We start from the raw sequence: 20,841 nt of genomic DNA, 5'->3' as shown, positions 1-20,841 counted from the left end.
ACACTTATATACAGACAAAGTACAATTACAATAATAAGGTACACTGGATAAATAATAATAAAATGACATAATTTCCAGTGTCTTTGACCTCTATTATTTTGTTTGTAGTTGACTATTTCTTGTAGTAGCATGAGGTCTCTAAAGTGTACTTTCAAAATAGATTTTAGAAAAGGCATTACTAACTTTACAAGTGTGTAATATTTGAGATCACTCACTCACTCCCTTTTCTTTATTTCCAAAAAGCATTTTAAACCCAGTGTAAACATGGTCTTGGAATCCTCCCTCATGAATCTCCTTCTTGCACAATCATTCAGTGTTTGAGCACGACCTGCTCCAGGCACCTTAATGATTGATTTAACTGTTTTTTCCTCTCTTTCTCTCTCAAGTGCATGTTCTAATGTGCATCATTTGCACGAATGGCAATCTCTGTCTCCTCCTCAGCTTTCCCACCATCCTTCACAGTGTGTGACAGCATCGCAGTGTTAACTCATACATATTTCCTCCTTGGCTGCAGTGTGTATAAAAGTTGCATGACAGGACTTGGAGTTCACAGGCTGCAGTTGTACGAGTCTGTGGGGACGATGAACATGAAGTCTGTTTGATTTACATTTTTTGAACAACTGTCAAAAAATAATTTATTTCTAGTTTGCTGATGAACCATCGAGAAATCCCCTGGGCTCAATTTAGGAACCATTTTTATGTTCCTTTCCTAACAGTGCAGATGTTCTTTGATGCACATCAACAGGTCTGCATCGAATATAAAACAGCAGAAAATGTAGAACAGCTATTACCATCGTGAGCATTTTTAGCGTCCAGTTCTGAATAGAAACGCCTCCGTGTCGACAGTATTCCAGCATACATCCCCAGACCCACATATAGATTTAAAATATCAGGCCTTATCAGGAAAGTCTGGCTGTAGATTGGTTTGGAGGTAGAGGGAGGAGAGTGTGTTCAATAATACATAATCTACTCTGTGGACTCCCTTACTCTTCCATCTCTCCCCCTCCCTCCCCCTCACCATCTGCAGCTGACAGCTCAGTCTGTGAGGCTCTGCAGCTCTGTATGTTTATATGGCTGTGAGGGTGTGTACAGTATGCTCCTGTATGTCTGCATGTAAACACGTTATTTGCACTTCTTAATGCGTGAGAGGTGCAGCATATCCTTGCTGACAGACCTCACTGAGAGCACAGTTTATAGCTGAAACTATCAGGCAATTAACTGATCAGTTTATTTGATTATTTGCGGTTCCCAGCCTTTTTTACTTAAAGCTCCCCTACCAGCACACACACATACCATATGATTAATTACAAAGCTTCATTCAACCACAGCAACCCAACAATGTAGCTTATACACACTCATCCTTAGCAAAATAATCATAATAATTCATTATTGCAGAGCTTGAGAGCTCACAGAATCTTGTTTTTGAGTGAAGACAAAAGATGCATCTTTTTAAAAAGTTTTGTATACAGTTTTTTCTGTAAATTGTGGGACCTTGACCCCAGGTTAGGAAACAGTAGTCTAAGTCAGTTTCAAGCAAAAACACCAACGTTTCTTTGTCCTACGTGATAATAATCTGAATATATTTTAGGGTTGGGAGACATTTGAAGATGTCACCTTGGGCTCTGTGAAGGCATTTTCATATTTCTCAACATTTTATATAGTAAACATAGTAAATGATTTTTCCTTTGCATATTTTTATTGCAAGTTAATGTTCAAAACAGTCTCTGCTGGTGCATAAAAGCGGCCTTATTTTTCAGCTTTTCTTTCAATGAAAATATAATAGCAGTGTAAAAGAATGTATAATTATAGTTATTTGGCAGATTTTATCCACATCAGTGGGCGAGGAAGATAAAAAGCAAGACTCATGTTAGAAAATAAACATTCAAACCAGGAGAGTAAAATAAGGGGGAAAAGTCTAAAAAACAAAATAAAGCTGTATTTCCATGACATGGTTCAACTCAACTGTACTCGCCTCTGGTGCCTCTACTTTGTTCAGATATAGTTTCGTTATAGCAATGCTATTCCAGCAGTTGGGAGACATCACACATGTATGAGTGCTTTGGTCGTGACAAGCTGCAGCCTATATTCACTGACAAGCTGAAACCTAAACTGTACATTTACTGCCCGGTGGACAACTTCACTGCTAATTTTTTCCTCTGCTGCTCTCACACTCACTGCCGCTCTCTCCCTCAACCACACACTCACTAGGCGCACTAGGAGCTACACTACTGTTGTAACAGAGGATATGATGGGAAGGCGTTCTTTACTCGTCCACACTTAGTCAGTTGACCATGGTGTGGTTTTCCTGGCTGCCATTTTTGAGTGAATTAAAAGAAAAGCAGGACGTCCTGTGTCATGCAGCCAATCAGTGGTCTGCAGTTTCTTCACGTCACCTTACAGTATTGGCTTCACTCCCTTGGAACCTTGACTAAAATGATATAAAAAAAAATATCAGGTACGATGTTCAGATAATTATTTCCAGATAACTTCCATTTCATTAAGGACAAATCTGATGAAATATGTTCCTCAATGACCTTTCTTTCCATGGCCAAGATGAGATGATGATAAGACGACACCGACATCATTGAACACTAACTGTGACTGTATTATCATGCAATATTATTAATGACAAAAGTTGAGGCTAAAATGTAGTTTAAAAAAATATAAACCTTACCACTTACTTCAACTGTTTTATAGAAAGCAAGTTAAGGTTAACAGTGACTACAACAGGACTTGGGAGAAAGAAATGAGATGATATTTGGGCCCTTCTCCATTACTATGACCGTCACTCAAAACAAATGCATTTCTTTATCAGACAGAAAGCAATGTGGCAATGTTACCACACAAATATGTAACACTTGTCTAGATTACATAATGACATGCTGCAGCAAACAGGAGGACCGTCTCTTAAATTAGATTGCGTGGAGTCACCATGTTTGCTCAAATTAAATAAACTGTGAGTGCTGACTGGTGGGGAATCTTGTTGGCTTCTCATCTCCTCTTGCAGTGATAAATAAAGTGTGCAAAAGTGCAAAAACTCACTCAGCTGAACATGTGCTGCTATTTTTCTTCACCAGAGCCCCAAGAGGAAATGTAGGTGTGATGACTACACAGTACACAGCAACTGGATAATTTTTGGGTGATGAAATCTTTCACATACGAGTGGACGGTATGAATGGTAAAGAAAGTGCACCTGCGAAAATTTTCACTACGGTGTGAACTTTGTCTTTACTGTTATATGATGCTGACCAGTAAAACCCTCACTTTGCATGACCAAAAAAAATGCAAATTATGTCGGACAACAGTGGTTAAAAAGGGTGATAATACCTGATACACTTGAGAAAAGCTATTGTGTTTTTTTTCTATTTATTATTCCAGTTTTGCACAGTAAATGTTTTAAAATATCTCTGTACTGTGAAAGTATGTCCAAGTGATAAGAGTACAGATGTAGCAGCCCTGCAGTTTCCATACCAGTGTTTTACCACCTCAGAAGCACTTTTATTGAAATTTTAAGAAACATGAATATACGGTGATATATACCGTTACCAAATTTTAGGCCACACCGCGCAGCCCTACTTTCACATGCAGCCATGTGTAGCTCCATGTTGACATGTTGCTGAATTGAGGCTCAGACGGAGAGTCTGAAAGTGAGAATCAGTTGAGACGCTGCATTATCAAACTAAATCATATAAACACTGCCGTTATCATAGAGGTGGTATGTTATTTTTCCACTCCATCTGAAGAGCAAAGATAAAGTGCATTCCACAGCAGGCTTCAAAATGAACCGCACAGTCATATAAGATATTCATCACGACTGTAAAGATGAAAGGATCGCTTTCATCTTTACAGCCGCCACTGCTGCCGCGTCACTGTAACTCATGGGAAGCATGCAGCAAACGCAGAGGAGGTCGTCTTTTACATTTTACAGTTTTGTCTCCGCACAGATGCACGTTGATGACTTCGTGCAGTCAGACAAACTTCCCAGCTCCAGTTTCTAGGTGATGAAATAAAAGAGGACAAAATGTTTTGTTCAGGGACAATAAGTCATTTAAGGTGCTGTTAATAAAAGCTCCTGCTTCACTGTATTTAATCTCTTTCTTGTTAAAATGTAACAAAAGTATTTTCTAGGGAAATTATTTTCACATAGTGTTTTTAAGGTTTGAAAATGTGCTTGAAACTATAATTGCATTATTTTTACAATAAATTACTGCCTGACTGAATAGTTTGCTTTTTAATTAATTTATTTTTATTTTTAGTTTTTTTAAAATAGGATTTTGGCTAGCAGAAATCAATAAAATAAAATAAAAAATAAAATCAATAGAATTTCGATTAATTGTGCAGCCATAGTTTAGATATGTAATTTTCTATAGCTGTAATTTATTCGTGGTAATGATGCATTTCCTGCTCTTTCCTATAACTCTTGAGAAAATGCCAGAGGTGGAAGTAATTAATTACAAATACTCAAACTAAAGTAATTAAGTAGTTTTTTTGAGTACTTGTACTTTTATGAGTATATTTTATGGCATGATGTACTCAGTTACTTTTAAGATCATAATTGATTACTGAGTACAATTTCAATTAATATCCAAACCTTTCATCTTAAGTTTTCTAGCCTCTGAAAACCAGAACATTCGGATGAAAAACTTCCGAAAATACTGCAGCAGGGACGTGTTTTTTAACATGTTTATACTGACAGTTAGTCTCCGCCCCTCAGCGTCTGATATCGAAGCACAAGATTCCCTTAAGCGGCTGTAACTGACGCAGCCAGAAAACCTTTATAATACGTGAAATGGTCGCAGTTTGATTCAATTTAGGCACAAAAGGAAGGTATTCATCAGAAATAGTGGTTTATTAAGAATGAAGCCTGTGACTCTTATGATGCCACTCTACTTCACGATGACTTTTGATATTGATTAAATGGGAGAGAGACGCCTAGTGGCAGAATGTAATTCAAGAATAAACCAGACTTCTGCTCGTCTTTGCTGTTTTCAGGCTGTAAAAAATCTAGCCTGTGACAGGAGACTTTGGCCAATCACAGATCAGTAAGACAGTTGATTGTTGAGTCTCATTCTCAACCTGAGACTCAACAATCAACCATCTTAGAGCGACCAGTACAAAGCGTTGATAATTTGACGTCCTGGGAATGAGACTGAACAATCAACTATCTTTCTCCAGGACTTTAATACAGTGTTTTATTGTTGCTTTATCTAATGATTTTTCCTCTGTCCTTAATTACATCCTATTTTTATTCTCAGTGTAGTTTCCTGCTGCAGTGTCCCAGTTTTCTCCCCGCGGATCATGTTTTCATTCATATAATCTCTAACCACCCTGTCTGTCTCTTCTGTTTGTGCAGAAACTGGCCGTGTTGAAGGACGGCTTCCAGCTGGACTCGGGATCCCAGCAGGAGCTGTGGGGCAGCAGCCCCTCGCTCGCCAACTCCGAACTGTCCATCCCTCGGCTTTACTCCGACGCTGGCTCCCAGACTGACATCCCCGCTGAGGTGAGTCCACGGCAGGACCTCAGTTTCTCTTCGCCATGAAGAGAAGATCGGTTTAAAGACTGGCATCCGTCTGATGTCGGCGTGTTGTCACTTCATTTACCCTCTCCTTCATCCTCTTGGGGAAAAAAAGTTGACAAGTGCTGGAGTTTTCGTGAGTTTCTCCAGCTGACTCTTTATAAAATCGTTGAACTAAATGTCAGTTAAAGGTCTCCTCCTCTTCACATTGGCGACCTTGGCTCATTTTGTTTTGTTGTGTTGTTTTTGTGGTGCAAAACATCCAGAAAAATGTTTTCACACTAGGAACATATGCTGGAAAAAAGCCGACTTGTTCACCACTGTAGTCACCACAGCTTCCCGCTGTTGCTCTAACGGCAACGCTCAGCTGTCTCACTCAGCTGAGGAAACTCTGCCTCCCGTCATCAGCAAAGGGAGCAGGCAGATCAATTCTTCCATCCCTGCCAGGCGAGTGTCCAACATGCATCCCAGCGCCGCGTTTAGAAGGGTCTTTTAAAGACTTTTAAATCACAATGTTGTGATGGTAGACGGCTCAGTGGTTGAAGACAGATTGTCCATCTGCCCAAGTAGTTCAAACTGCCTCCACCTGGAGCAGCTTTAACAGTAAAATGCGGCTCTAATATTGATGCATCAGGAAGACAAATCCAATAATATCACAAAAAAACAGTCATTTTAATGCACAACCAGTATGTTCACTACTGATGCTTTGACTACGTGAAGATGGTAATACTTCTGTACTTTTACCTCTGCAGGATTTTAAATGTTTTTTTTTGTTTTCCATTGCTGTTGGTATTTTTACATGGTGTGAAGGATCTGACCGGTGGTCAATGAATTGATGTGTGTAAATGTGTCCAACATGTCATTGTGTTGATGTTCTGTTTGTCTTCAGTTCATGACGAGCACAAACAAACTGGCAGAGAAGGTTCGTCTGAGTCTGAAGTACGAGGAGGCCAAGAGAAGGTACACATGACTTTACGTGTGTTTTTGTGCTTACATGTGGAGTCATGCATTTTACTGTTTACTGTATATGAGCAAGTTTTATGTTTGCTGTTGTTTTGATAAGATTTTATTGCACCAGCTGACTAACCTGCTGCCACACATGAATGAAAACATCTGGAAATAGAATGATTAATACTCTGATGTTACTGAGGAAATCTCCATGATGCTCAAACATCAACCATAATTCTGTCATGCACCTGCACATTTATCAACTGAGCGTGCTGTTCTCAGGCTCGAGAACACTTTAAAGGGAGGAGGATATGTAGCACAGGGATGTTCGATTTTGGGAAGTCGTTTATTTGTCATGGTGGCATTTTTATTTGCAAAATTGTCATCATCTCTGTACAAAAGAAAGGTGTGTGCACAGGAGAGGAAAGATTGAAGTTTTCTTGGCCAGAGAGATAATTGATAGCTTGAAACTTGGCAGAGTTTATCAGGTCGATCGATTGTTGAGAGACGTGATGGAGTTACAGTCATTTTTCCTTCTTCTCTCTCTCTTTACTCCTCTTCATTCTTCATCTCTGTCCTGTGCATCCTCCTCCTCCTGCCCCTCTCAGGATCGCCACCATCGAGGTCCAGATCGCCAAACTGGACAGCGAGGCGTGGCCGGGGCTGCTGGACCCGGAGCGGGACCGCCTCATCCTCATCAACGAGAAGGAAGAGCTGCTGAAGGAGCTTCAGTACGTCAGTCCCCGCCAACGCCTGGAGCCCAACGACGCCGAGAAGCTGGAGTCTGAGAAGAAACGTTTGGAGAGAGACCTGCAGGCTGCCAGAGACAACCAGAGCAAGGCTCTCACTGAGAGGTGGGAATATCAGACAGAAAATACCTGAGATGATTTCACAGTTCAGAGAAATCCAAATCCCAGAGCGCTTTATTTCAATCTCAGAACAAAGCACATAATTCCTGACACATCATGACTCAAGTCTAAAACTTCTTTAATACTTGCAAGTGTGAATGTGGTTTGAAGACACTTTATCCTGTTCAAATCCAGCACTGAATCCTTTTTTTCAAATCTGGTGAAGTTTAACTTTCAGCATTTACAACTCAGATGACTTTAATCACAGAAACACGGCAGTTCTGCTGAATAAATGTTTACAATCTGTAGCTGCAACCTGAAAATGAGACGGGCAGCTGAATATATGATTAATAAATTATCTGATGCATTCAGGGAGCAGCTGTTATCTTTTTCAGCTACTTCCAATACTGAAGCTCCTCATTCAAAACTACAACGTTGATCAGATTAAATTACATCAGATTCTTCAGCTGATGTGAGGTGATCAAAGCTCTTAATTATTTCGCCCTTTGTCCTTCTTTGTCCCTTCTTAAGTTTATATAAATACTGTCCATAATGTCATAAATAGACAGTAGATTTGTTTCCAGTGAGTTTATATAGTGACTTTGCAGTTCTGCCGTTGCTGCTTTAATAACAACATTTAGTTAGTTAGTATTTGAAATAGTCAGTTCTAATCCTGTTCTGAATTTATTTTTATAAATATTGTATTATTTTAAAAAGCAGTTATTTAGTAATGAAAAAGAACATGCTGTTTTTTAAGTGGCAGCAGAATCCAAAGTGTGTTAAAGCCTTTTCCACGCCGTATGAATATAAGCATTGTAATAAAATAATCTCCTATATTCAAGTGGTAATAAAAAGTCCTAAATTAAACTTGAAGAACCCTGGAGGTACCCAACACGAACAGTCTTTGGCTTCAGAGAACAGACGAACTTTTCTTTCATGACAGATGATCTGACCTCAAAATGAGAAGCTGCCAACTGAATGTGTTCCAGTTGCACCAGCTGTTTGTAAATTCATCAAGTTTGTCAGTGAACTCCCTCCTCAGTTGTTGGTGATTGAGTAACTACATTCGATCTAGTGATTTATTAGATGAAATTGCACCACAGCGTCACATTATTTGGTAAGTTCGTCTAAATCCGGGATGCCCAAACTTTTTTTTTCCCCTTGGAGAGCCAAAACTGACCCTTCATTGTGCACCAAAAGCAAACATCTGTTTTATTGTATTATTAAGGAGCAAAATAGTGCTGATCTCAGATTAAGAAAAATAAATAATGACTAGGAATTCAGAATATTTAAAAAACTTTTTATCTCACAAAAAAACAACATAAACAGCAGTTTCTATTATTGTTATATATATATAAATATATCAATATACACTACTACTTATGGTGTTATTATCCACACAGCATTGAGTAATTGGAGAGGTACTTGATGACATGATTTAATGGTATTCAAAGAAATCTGGCCTTTATGCATATTTAGTTAAAATATGAGATGATATTGATTAATTGAGGTTCTCAATGTTGACACTTGTAGTCGTAGTTTAATGAGTTGATCCTGTTCTCCAGTTCACAAATGTTGTAGGAGCCACTTTTTTGTTTTTCTGAAGAACTACAAGGTGTCACAGTTTCCTTGTAAATGATGCAATCACAGTGGTTCAGGTGTGTCGCACCACGACAAAAATGTGTGACGAGAGGATGCCAAGAAGACGACGTTTCTCAACCGTTTGCTCGCTCTGAAGAATAACTTGTTTTTTGTGTGCTGATTTTTGATGTAGAGACAAAGTTGTTTTTGAGTACCGTGGATCCACATTAGCTGACAGTAAAAAGCAGCAGCAGCTGGATCAGTCCCTCTCTGTTCTTATTATGGTCTGACTTCATGATGTGTGAAGGAGAACTGAAGAACAGTGTCATGGAGAAGGTCAGAACAGGTGATGACAGCGGTGTTATGAGTGTAACTGAGCTCATTATTGCCTCATCTGCTGATCAAACCACTGACCTTCTACTTCTCTGGCCTTTAGAGACGTCAGAGCTCCCTGATAATTATTAAGAGTTTAAAGATGAACATGACAGTCCTCTCCTCTCCTCTCCTCTCCTCTCCTCTCCTCTCCTCTCCTCTCCTCTCCTCTCCTCTCCTCTCCTCTCCTCTCCTCTCCTCTCCTCTTTTGTAAAACTTTCTCCTTTCTTAAATGGCAGCAAACCAGAACCACCATGATCCTGTCCCCTCCTCCTCCTCCTCCTCCTCCTCTCTCCTCCTCTCCTCCTCCCTCCCTCTCCTCCTCTAACAGGACTCTTGTTGTTCGGCGTTCAGGTCAGACTCTACCTGAGCTCAGTCTCTCTTTGTGTCTCGTCTCCTGTTCCTGAAACCTGAGAGGCTGCAGAGCCTGCTCACAAAAGGAACCCCTTGTAGTCCACCTGCGCACCCGTACACACACTCACACCAGAAATATGCTCACGCTCATGTGTTCATTGTCTGAAGACGTTTAATTCATTCAATCAGGATCCTTGAGTGCAGCAGTCATTCAGAACGCCCACATACATGTTATCAGGTGGTTTAATCTCCACTCCATTAAAACTGTATATTGTGTTCATTATGTTCATTATGAACACGTCAAACGTGTAAATTGTCTTTCTCTAAAAAATGGAGCAGAAGTAAATTCAGGACATACAGTCCTGAAAAAACTCTGATCAGGTAAAATGAGCAAAAACCTTTCTGTGGTTGTGTAGAGCCTTTCTTGATGCATATTTTTCTTTTTCAAATTAACAGTTTTTTGTATTGTTTCTTAAACAAAATACAAAATAATATACATCACAAAATATACAAACAAAGCCCCCATCCTAAATCCCACAACTCAGTATCGCCATATATATAACTGGCTTTATATTAATGCTTAATGCTCCATCATATGCAGCAGACAGATTGTAATAAAATTATATAATATCTGTTCATTTTAATACCAAAAGTACCAAAGCTATAAAATAAAATGTTCATTCAAGACCTCAGTTCAGTCTTTATTGTCCTGACTAAAATTTTATCTTTGTGTAGCAGAATGGTGTGCAGGTTGTTAATTAAAAAAATATTGACTATTTATTACTATTTTGTGTGTCTGGGACAGTATAATCCATGTCAGACAGAGGTTTCCATTAAGAACCCTTTTTGTCCAAACAACCCTTTTTAGAGGAAAGAGTTCTTCAAGGATTATCAAGGGTTCCTTGTACCATAAAGTAAAATGGTTCTCAGTAGAATTTCAGATTCTGGATAGAGCCTCCAGAGAGGGTGTATGGGGAACTCATTGCACTGTAAAAGGGTTCTCTGTAGAACCTTTAAAATGGGTTTTTAGGTGAAACCTTTCACAGGTGGCTCTTGGTTTAACCCTTTATGTTGGACTCTAGGTAGAACTCTTTGAAAGGGTTCCAAGAGAACTTTTAGAAGAAGTTTTAATAAGAATCAAAAATGGTTCTCCTGTGGGGACAAGCTGAAGAACCCTATATGGTTCTAGTTAGCAACTTTATTTCTAAGGGTTTGTGTAACGCTGTCAGAGAACATGGAACATGTTGCTGTGGATATAAAATTTTGATTGAGGTGTTGTTTGGTAAATGCAACATTTTAAAGATTTTCTAAGTATGATTAATCGTTAATTTTACCAATGATCGATTAAAGGAAGAGTTTACAAAAGGCAACCTGGTCCAACTCAGGTCGGCTCTCAGTTAATATGAACACAGTGGACTCTGGGACGTCCTCCAGTCACCACCAGTGCTGCAAGTCATTTTATTTCTTTTGTTTTAAGTGCTAATATGAGTTTCAGTACCCCAAATTATACCTTTTCTTTTTATCAAACTTGGCAGATTTTTATTGTTTAATTTAACAAAAGAGATCAAAGTTCTCAAAACTAAATGTTGATTGATAAAAATACAACAAAATACAGTCTAAATCTGGTAAATTTTTATTCAAATCAGGAACTAGAACAGTTTAGTTGTAGTTGTTGTAGTTATACACTTAAGGCTGTAACTACGGATTATTTAAATTATTAATTAATCTGCCAAATATTTTCTTGATTAATCACTTCAGTGTTATAATGTAATAATAGTGTAAAAATAGTGAAAAATGGACATCCCAATTTCTCTGAGTCTAAAGTGATGCACTTAAATGTCTTTTTTCTGTCCCAGACACACAGATATTCAGCATTTTCTGCCATTTATGAATGAAAAATTACTTTCACGATTGAGTTTACAAAATAGTTGATTATTTTCCTGTCGACCAACTAATTGATAATAATTGATTAATCACTGTGGCTTTGCAAACACTTTTCTTTCTCCTGCACCTTATAGAAGAATTAAAAACCAGACAGGAAACACAGTTATGTTATCTTGAACACACACGCACACACACACACACACACACACACACACACACACACACACACACACACACACACACCAGCAGCTGTGTGTAACCTGATCAAAGGCCTCGTCTCTTTTGGCCTGTCTCCATTCAAACAAACGATGGATCACAGTAACAGCTGTTAATGGACTGGTTTCCTCCTCATACAAACAAATGACACCACTGTCACCTGAACACAAAGCAGCTGCTCACAATACACCGACACATCGCCGCTGTCATGTCATATTTGTTCCATTTTTTTCTTTCTCAAGTGCTCACACCTCCAGCATCAGCAGAGAGGGAGGATTATGTTCGGTGTTTGATTTTATTTCCTAAATGTGAAGCTGACTCACGTTCGGCCCTGAAGCAGAGTTGAAATTATTCGATTAAGAAATCACTTTACACCTGTGGGTCTGATTGCACTGACTGATAACAACTTTTGTTTATTTGTTTACCAAATAAAGTTGTTGTTTTTTTCAGGCTGCGACTTCACTGCAAGAGGAACAAGCTGGTCAGAGAGCTGGAGGAGATGGTCCGACTGGCCACATCACTACATACTCAACTCAAGAGGTTTGTTCATCTCATGTCCACTTTATTACGACCTGACCATTATGTTTGTTTCTGTGAGTAAAGATAATTTTATACTAACCATTAGCCTGTTTATACCTGGCATTAACACAAGTCCTTGATGACCTCATCACAAGTGGACGACCTCACTTCCTCGCTCTATGTGAAAATAAACACACTGCTACATCATTTCTGTTTGCAAAGACCAAATGTGCTGCTGTTTTTATCCAGCGGTCCAACAGTATTATCCAGCTCACTCAGGATGCAATGTTTTTTTTTACATAAAGAAAGAAATTACATAAAGGGATAGTTCACCCAAAAATGAAAATTCAGCCATTATCTACTCACACTCACGCCGATTGAAGGTCAGGTTTAGTTATTTAGTCCACAAAACACAGCTGGAGTTTCACAGGAAAACAGTGTTGCAGAATCTCCCAAACAATGGAAGTGGATGGTGACCAGTTTTCAACTGTAACTGTAAACAAAATATTAATTCCAGGCGTAAACAGGGTTAATTGCTAAGATCTTTGAACACACTGAGAACACTGCATTTTAATTATTAATAATGTTTATCATCCATTTGGTTAAATACACTGATGTGCGTTTAATATATTTTTAACACAGTCATTTGTTTCATCTATTATTTAGGTCAATAGATTTCTTAAAAGGTTGTTGACTGTCAGACGCTTCACTGAAAAAGGATCATGTCGTTTTTGGATTCAAAGCAGCGAGAAGTATTTAACCTTTAGTGACCAAACATTTGCGTGAGATGAAAGCCATTTTGTTCGTCCGCGTCTTCTTGATTTCGGTCATGATCTCACCACAAATCAAATTTTCCAGCCCGGCCCAGAACATCCCGGGGAATGAGATTTTTATGAGGTGACGCAAGGCTGCTGTAAGAGCCGCACATGTCTCAGAATCGTTTAATATTTAACAGTCCCGCTTTTTAAGTTCAACGCTGATAATCTGAGAGGTTGAAAGTGAAATGAACGGTGTCAGTCTCTGCCTCCTCCTCGGGCGATTTCCTCTCTCCGTTTCTGCTCTCGGCTCAGAGCTCGTTCATCCTGTCTGTCCTCCTGGTCTGATGGACATCAGAAGTGTCCCCGGCGGACAGGAACTCCTTTCTGTCTGCGCTAATGAGCCCTCCTGCTTTAATTAGAGAGTGGATCATATTCAGGAGTCAGGAGGGTGTGAGGAGGTAGCTACAGGAGGACTGAGAGTGGGGAAGAGGACAGACAGAGAGGAGGAAGAAAATGACTCCACTTCCCTCCTGAAAGTCGTCCCTCAGCTCTGATATTAAATGTGTGTTTTAGATTCTTAGTCTGGTTTGGAACTTTTAAATGGTGGTGAACGTCTCGCCTGCTGGGCTCTATCCCTCCCCCAATAACCAAAAAATCTTTTAAAGAGTGTGCAGCTACTGACGACAATTTTGCAATGCATGTTTATTTATAAAGCACATTTCATACATAGAGGCTGTTCAATAGGCTGCACAAAATATGTCAAATAAAAGAAATGTACTAATGAGGCTGCTGCAGGTGTTTGGTCTGGACAAATGAAAAAACTCAAACTCTTGGTGTTTCTGTCTCCTCCGTCGCTCCTACAGCCTGTCGGCCAGCACTCTGTCCTGTTCGTCCGGCAGCAGTCGAGGTTCTCTAACATCCAGTCGCGGATCGCTGGCCACCACCTCCAGCCTGGGCTCCACCTCCTCGCTCAGCTTCACCGACCTCTACCTGGAGCAGCCCGAGCTGGCCGACCCGGACTTCCAGAACAAGCTGGACAGCCTCCTGCAGGAGGGCGGCCAGGGAGGCTACCGGCCCTCCAGCTCCATCACCACCATCCACGAACACGAGGTGGTGACGGGCAGCGGGGGGAGGGACTCTGGGAGGCCTGAGGGCAAAGCAGGCGGGGTGGGAGGAGACACTGGGTGTTCTGCAGGAGGGGGCGCAGGAGGAGGCGTCGGAGTGGAGTCGGGGTCATCGAGGATCCAGGCGCTCAGACTGTCAGAAACCCCTCGCTCCATGAGCTCTTTGTCTCCGCGGTCGTCCCTTTCCTCGCTGTCTCCGCCGTGCTCGCCGCTGGTTACGGACACTAGTTTCCTGTCTGGAGAGACGTTTGCAGGCCAGACAGGGCCCAGCGGGCTGAGTCTGGACCTGGAGCTCCACAGCAGGCTGGCAGAACTGGAACTCAATCTGGACTCTCAGGAGCAGCTGCAGGAGGAGCACGGGGGTTCCAGGAGGCTGGAGGAGAAGCAGAACCACAAGAACACGCTGGGAGAGGAGGTCAAAGGTAAACTGAAACCTTTTGTTTCTTTATTCTTTTTCTTGCAAAATATTCACACACTACAACTCAGAATCTTCACACCAGAAACACAGTTCATTAAGTAGAAAAACAGTGAGGAGAGTCAGGAAAAGTGGAGAGAGAGGTTCCCTGGAACAAAGTTTATAAGTCAAGAATCCAGCAGGTAAAGTTGACGTTCCACAAAGAAGGCAAAAGATTCCCTAGCATCACAGTTTGTCATTTTAAAACCATGGATATGAATCTGCTGCTTCTGGTTTCCACCAGGATTTGGGACCTGGCTGCTGGGATTTCCTCTCAGTCAGCCAGAAGATTGAGTCGAGTTGAGAGTGGAGTTCAGGTTCACATTAAATGATTTGCATAAATAATTTATGGCTTATACAGATCAGTTATACGATTACTTCCTGAACAGACATCATGCTACTATCACATACCTGCTATCATCGGTCGTTTGCCCTCATACCACAAATGAACCAGACAGAGTCCCACCTTTTCAAGCGGTCTCGGTCCAGTTGTTTCATCTGGGGTTGGGCGTCTGAGGTAGGCAGGAGCTGTTTTAGTTGCTGTTTGTATGCAAGTGTCAGGGTTTTGCATTAACCAGCCAAAGACTCCAGACTCCATTTAAACTGATCCAGACAAGTTAGGTGTGACCGCAACCTAAATGAGGTTGAGGTCAGGACTCAGTGCAGGCCACTCAAGTTCTTCCACACCAAACTGAGAAAACTATTTCTTTATTGAGCTGAGTTTTTGCACAAGGGCCTGTATTTTGTAAGTTCCCTTCACTGGATCCAAATGGCCGAGCCCAGACCATCATAAAGTCCTAAACCACAAGTACACAAAAAATGTGCTGAGAGGCTGCAGAGTTTTTCAACCAAATCCAGAAATTCATAAGAGAATTTCAGTTTATGAAGTGTTTCAGCCCACAGTGTTGTGAAATGTATTTTACAGCAACAAAACGACGTATAAGAGCAGATGTACAAGTAATCTTAATGAAAAAAAATAGAGTGCTAGATAGTAAAACACAAGATCAGACAAGCATCCAGCATCTTTAAGTCCCAGTCAAAAGATTTATGATGCTCAGTACTGAACAAAATAAAACAACATGATCTGACTCCTCATTAAAGCTGTGAGTGACTCGCAGTCTCTTATCCTCACAGCAATCATGTTGCATCTCGACAGCAATAATAATAATGTTAATAATGTTTTCATAATCACTCAGCAGGGCTGCAGGTTAACGACTCAAATGATAATCCCAGGTAATAACATGACAACGTTAATCGTGATGAATTATCTGCAATTAAATGAGCAGCAATAAGAGAGAGAGACAGGGAGAGATGCTGGTGATGTAACACCTCTATCTCAGTTACACCAGACGTCACAGAAAACACACCGACCTTATTGGAAAGCAGGAATCCTCCTCCTGCTCGCTGTGTGTGTGATGGGAAATTTAATGCTGTGTGTGAAACCTGACTGCTGGTGGGAGCAGAGAGGAGAGGGGAGGTGAAGGTGAGGACGGTGTCGGATTACAGCTGCTGGGTCACGTGTGTGTGTGTGTGTGTGTGTGTGTGTGTGTGTGTGTGTGTGTGTGTGTTGATTGAAATGTAGGTCTGGGGGATTTTACTTTTATTTCAAATTTTATTTTTTAAAAAGCAACAGAAAGAAGAGGTCAAAGGATCATTGCTGTAAATGTGCCGTACATTAATCCTACATATTTTAATACTTGGCACATGAAGTAGTAGTAGTTGTCAACAGGACAAAAAAATAGAGGCATTCTGGGGGATTTTACATTATAATATTAGCTGAGTGAATGTTCAGTAAGTTCGACCAAACAGTCTCCATTTGGTTTGGTGAGTTCAAAGTTGTGAAAATTGGAAACTTTTGACTTCCTAACTTAAAGGTTTATAATGTTTTTGGAGTAAAATTTCCTGGAATATTATTTTTACTCATAATTGTTATTTCTAACACAATACAGCCTGTCACTCAAAAATACAATACAGTACAATACAGGCAACCAGATAAATAAATCGAGGCATTCTGGGGGATTTTACATTATAATATTAAATTGCTATGAATGAAATTAGTAGATTGATGGAAAATTAATTGTTTTTCAAATAATTGAGTCAGTTGCCAAGCATAAACATCTTCTGGTTCCACTTTTGTACAATAAGATAAGATAATTTGTTGTGGCAGCAAAGGGGGTAGCAAAATAGAAAGAAGCACCAATTAAAAACAATCAATAAATAGTAAAGTTTTTTTTAAAGCAAGGTATAAAGAAGAGGGAATGAAAACAGTAAAACCAACGTAAAAATATAAACAAGAAACACTCAACAGTTGAAATTTTATGTCACTGCACATAGAAAGATTTGGAATGGAACAGCTGAATGATGTTAAATCTTGATATTTCACAGTAAATAAAACAGAATATGTTTGAGGATTTTAATTGGACTAAGAAAGACATTAACAGTGTGCTAGATTAGCTGTTAGCAGCTCCTGTTTGCAGTGTATCCATGGATGTACAGACAACTCTCATTGTTTACTTTGACAGTGAAGAAAAACTAACAGCAAGGACGTTCTGCAGTTACAAGGAGAGGTTTTTTTCTAGAAGTGGTTTTACAGATATTTACTTGCATGAGGGATCTGAAATGATGTGTTTAACGATAAAGTGAGAAAATGTAAGCGCGCAATGAATCCCTAAAATCATATGTATCACATCTGTGTGTTCAGTCAGACTGACTGAGTTATGACTCCGAGAAAATAAATGTTCAGCATAATTACCTCCATGAGTCACTGCTGCTGCTGCTGCTAACCAAACTACAATAACTAACTTCCTGAAAGTGACATGATTATTTGTTGCAGCTCTAAAATGAATTGAAGCAGACTTAAAGTGACGGTCGTTTGAAGTTTGATCACGGCCCGCTGCAGCTGAACGTGACTCAGGTTCATGTTGCAGCATCAGGTGAAAGGTGGACGTGGTGTCTGGTTTCCTGTTCACTCTCCATCCCTGTTGCCAGGTTTAAAATGCTACTAGGCTCCATCTCTGTACAGGAGGGCGGCCTCCCTACAGTACAATAAAGCTGTTTAGAGATCAGCATTAACACTATATCAAAAAAAAGCCGCCTCCTTTTACTTGGTAGCCCTTTTTACAAAGAGATCCCTGTCATTATGTCGGCTTTACTTTGTCACACTGAACCAAACAACACCAGAAAATTCTAGATTGCATGCTCGCGTGAGAGGAGCAAAAGAAGCGTGATGTGTAACAGCGTTTGAGTCCAGTGTGACCTATACCATACGTGTCAGGCAGTGACATTGCCTTCTGTTATATATGTTGGTTGATCTCCTCCTTTGCTTGAGGGTAAGGAGCTCCCAGTCCTCACTCTCTCCCAGATTTGCAGACAGTTTCAGGTGCACTGTTGCCTCACAGCAATAAGGTTGCCAGTTTGGACAGGAACTTTCTGTGTGGAGTTTGCGTGTTCTCCCTGCACCTCTCCTTTGTTTTATACACATTGCACATTGCAAACAATACCAAATGCACTTTTTTCTCCCCAATCCAAGCTTTATTTCCACAGAAACATATTGCATATTCTCTGACAGCGTTACAGCCTTCGAAACATATAAAGATGTTAAGAAGTCCATTAATTGGGAACTATTTCCCGAGTTTTTGGGGCAGCAGGACTAATCAATTAAAAAAGAACATCAGCAGAAAAAATCCCTTGTAAATGAAGCCGTGTCTTCACCTCGTTCTCTTCCTCAGACTCAGCTCCGCAGCTGCGAGGGACGGGGGCGGGGCCAAAAAAGATGGGCGTGACCTCGGCTGTGTCGGACGAGTCGGTGGCTGGCGACAGCGGCGTGTACGAGCCTTCAGAGCGAAGGTAAGAAGCCTGATTACCTGCAATACACTTTGTAACATCCAGGATGGTGAACTTTCTAGACATTCAACACACTTTTCACAGCACAGTACATTAAATTTTATTTTTTTAATATACTTATAATTAATTACCTTGGATTCTTATCCTATGTATCTTTATTTTCTAAACCTTATTTTTCACCTAAGTCATTTCACTTTTAATCATTGCACTTGAATATTTTTCCCCATAAATTTGGTGATAGATATTTCCTTTTCTTTTCCTCTAGGCCGGGCCTCCCTGCGGACCTCCTCCTGGGCTCTTACGAGGAGCGGCTGGTGCTGGGCTGCTCTCAGGTGCAGCTCGGCTTCCGCTACGAGTCCAGAGACCAGCGCTTCACCATCTACGTCATGCAGCTGTCAAACTGCAGCGCTCTCTGTCTGCCGGCTGACCAGAAAATGTATGTCCTCTTACTTCTGGTTGATAACACTTGTTTAATGACTAATTCAGGTGTAAATGTATATTTTTTAGGGAAAAAAGACAAAATTCTATGATACCAGCTTCTGAAACACAAATATTTTCTGGTCTCTTAACTCCTGTATGACAGTTAGCTGAATATCTCAAGATCTGGGAAACATTAATCAACTTTCTTCACTCTTTTCTGACATTTTATAGACCAGACAACTAGTTGATTAGTTGAGGAAATAGTCAACAAGGAAAATAATCGTTACTTTCAGCCCTAAATGTTTCATTTAATTCATACAAAAACAAGAGAAAAAGAAGACAAAGCAGGTTAGGAGGAAGAAACAAAACACTTTTTATCAACAAGCACTTTATATATTCAAATTAAACACAAGACGAGACACAGTTACATCAAATATTTAGACTGTGTAGAGAGTCATCACTGTGTGCATGTGTGAGTAAGACGGAGACGGGTGGAGTAAAGAGTTTAAAGTGTTTACTTATGCAGATGTAGGTCTGAGAGGGCTTTATTGACTTTTTCTGTCCATGTTTACATTGGGAGAAGTGGTGCAGGTAACTAATAATTGGATCAGCAAATCATCACGACCAGTGTTTCACACAAAAATCAATTATTTAGTATCACTTCCGTCTCGTTAAAAATCAGATTTGATCCTTTTTGTGGCCAAACATCGTCTTAGTGACTCACCTGTGTGCGCTGCAGATACATGCGTTCGGCGGTGCTGCCCTGCGTGGAGGCCACCCGCTGCCTCTTCCGAACACGCGGCTCCCTGCCTCAGGACGTCGTGGAGGTCAACGAGGTGTTCGGCATGCAGATATCCCACAGTGCACTGCGGCAGAAGACTCTCAGGGTCGACGTCTGCAACACCAGCAAGTCGGGCCATGAGGAGTGTCTGGTTGGTAGAAGTCAAGATTTAATCATGTTCATGAATTTTTGTGTGTTGGTCTGTGAATGAAACACTATGCGGTCCTGACCAGTCTGATGACTTTATTACAAACACTCACATTTTAATGAGCTGCAGTGTCATTCCTTTAACATCCCTCTGTCTTGCCTCTCTTCCTCTCCTCCCCCTCCTCCTCCTCTCTCCAGGCGGGGGCCCAGATCAGCCTGGCTGACGTCAGCTGTTCGGAGGAGAGATGCACAAAGTGGTACAACCTGCTGAGCCGTGCCTACATGCCCGAAATCAACAACAAGGACAAAGAGAGCAGAGCAGCCGGCAGCTCTGACAGGGTACACACACACACACACACACACAGACACACACACACACACACACACACAAACACACACACAGTCACCCAGTGGATGTATGAGCTGACTTTCAGAGTGACATCCAGAAGCAGAAGTTGGCATTTCATACAGCTCAGAAACTTTCATTTTCTAACTGTGAAATAGTCAGGAAGGTGTACAGTAATCCTGCTGCTGTTTAGTGAGTCCTGTTACTCATTTATTAAACTGCAACTTTTATCTGCTTGTGCAAATATTTGTCTGACAGAAAATATTTAGTTAATTTAAACAAAAGTTGAGCCCCAAAAAAAGTAAAATCAGCAATAATTCACTTGCTCCGCTTTGTTTTAATACGCTAGAATACAAATATACTCCTTGAAAAATGCTTGTCTTCATCCACACGATCATGTGAACCAAATGAAATGAAGTGATCCTGTCATTATGTTTGTTTGTTGTCTCCGAATGTCTCACACCAGATGCAGGGTGTAGTGGAAGTAGATTGACTGACATGTGCGCTGAAATGAAAGGAGTCTTTTTCAGTTCATTTTGAATTTTTGTTGCTCTGTGTAGCATCACAATTTGGATGTGATGAAAAAGATTTCCAGAGTCAGAGAAAATGTTTGGTTTAGGTACCTTGACAGTGCTTGAGAAGTGCTCTTAGTGTAACACTACATGTAGTTATGCCTCCTTTAGTGAAGCTAGTGAAGTAAACTGCACTCTACAGTCGACAGAATCAACCAA

General features: G+C 40.5%; 1 protein-coding gene across 1 annotated transcript in view; it reads left to right on the top strand.

The window, feature by feature from the left end:
- The window catches only part of wwc1 (WW and C2 domain containing 1), a 61,563-nt gene that overhangs the window by 35,379 nt on the left and 5,343 nt on the right, over positions 1-20,841 (top strand). The window contains exons 7-15 of the mRNA XM_084730052.1: positions 5,354-5,500; positions 6,405-6,475; positions 7,072-7,317; positions 12,169-12,258; positions 13,859-14,541; positions 18,302-18,419; positions 18,682-18,852; positions 19,576-19,768; positions 19,963-20,103. Of these exons, the coding sequence (XP_084586178.1) occupies positions 5,354-5,500; positions 6,405-6,475; positions 7,072-7,317; positions 12,169-12,258; positions 13,859-14,541; positions 18,302-18,419; positions 18,682-18,852; positions 19,576-19,768; positions 19,963-20,103 (1,860 nt within the window). The remainder of the gene's footprint in view (positions 1-5,353; positions 5,501-6,404; positions 6,476-7,071; positions 7,318-12,168; positions 12,259-13,858; positions 14,542-18,301; positions 18,420-18,681; positions 18,853-19,575; positions 19,769-19,962; positions 20,104-20,841) is intronic.

Source organism: Lutjanus erythropterus, chromosome 11 (genome assembly GCF_056507025.1).
Source record: "Lutjanus erythropterus isolate fLutEry1 chromosome 11, fLutEry1.hap2, whole genome shotgun sequence".
Taxonomy (NCBI): domain Eukaryota; kingdom Metazoa; phylum Chordata; class Actinopteri; order Lutjaniformes; family Lutjanidae; genus Lutjanus; species Lutjanus erythropterus.
The sequence above is the reverse complement of the archived record's forward strand: the minus strand, read 5'-3'. Positions and strand labels throughout refer to the sequence as shown.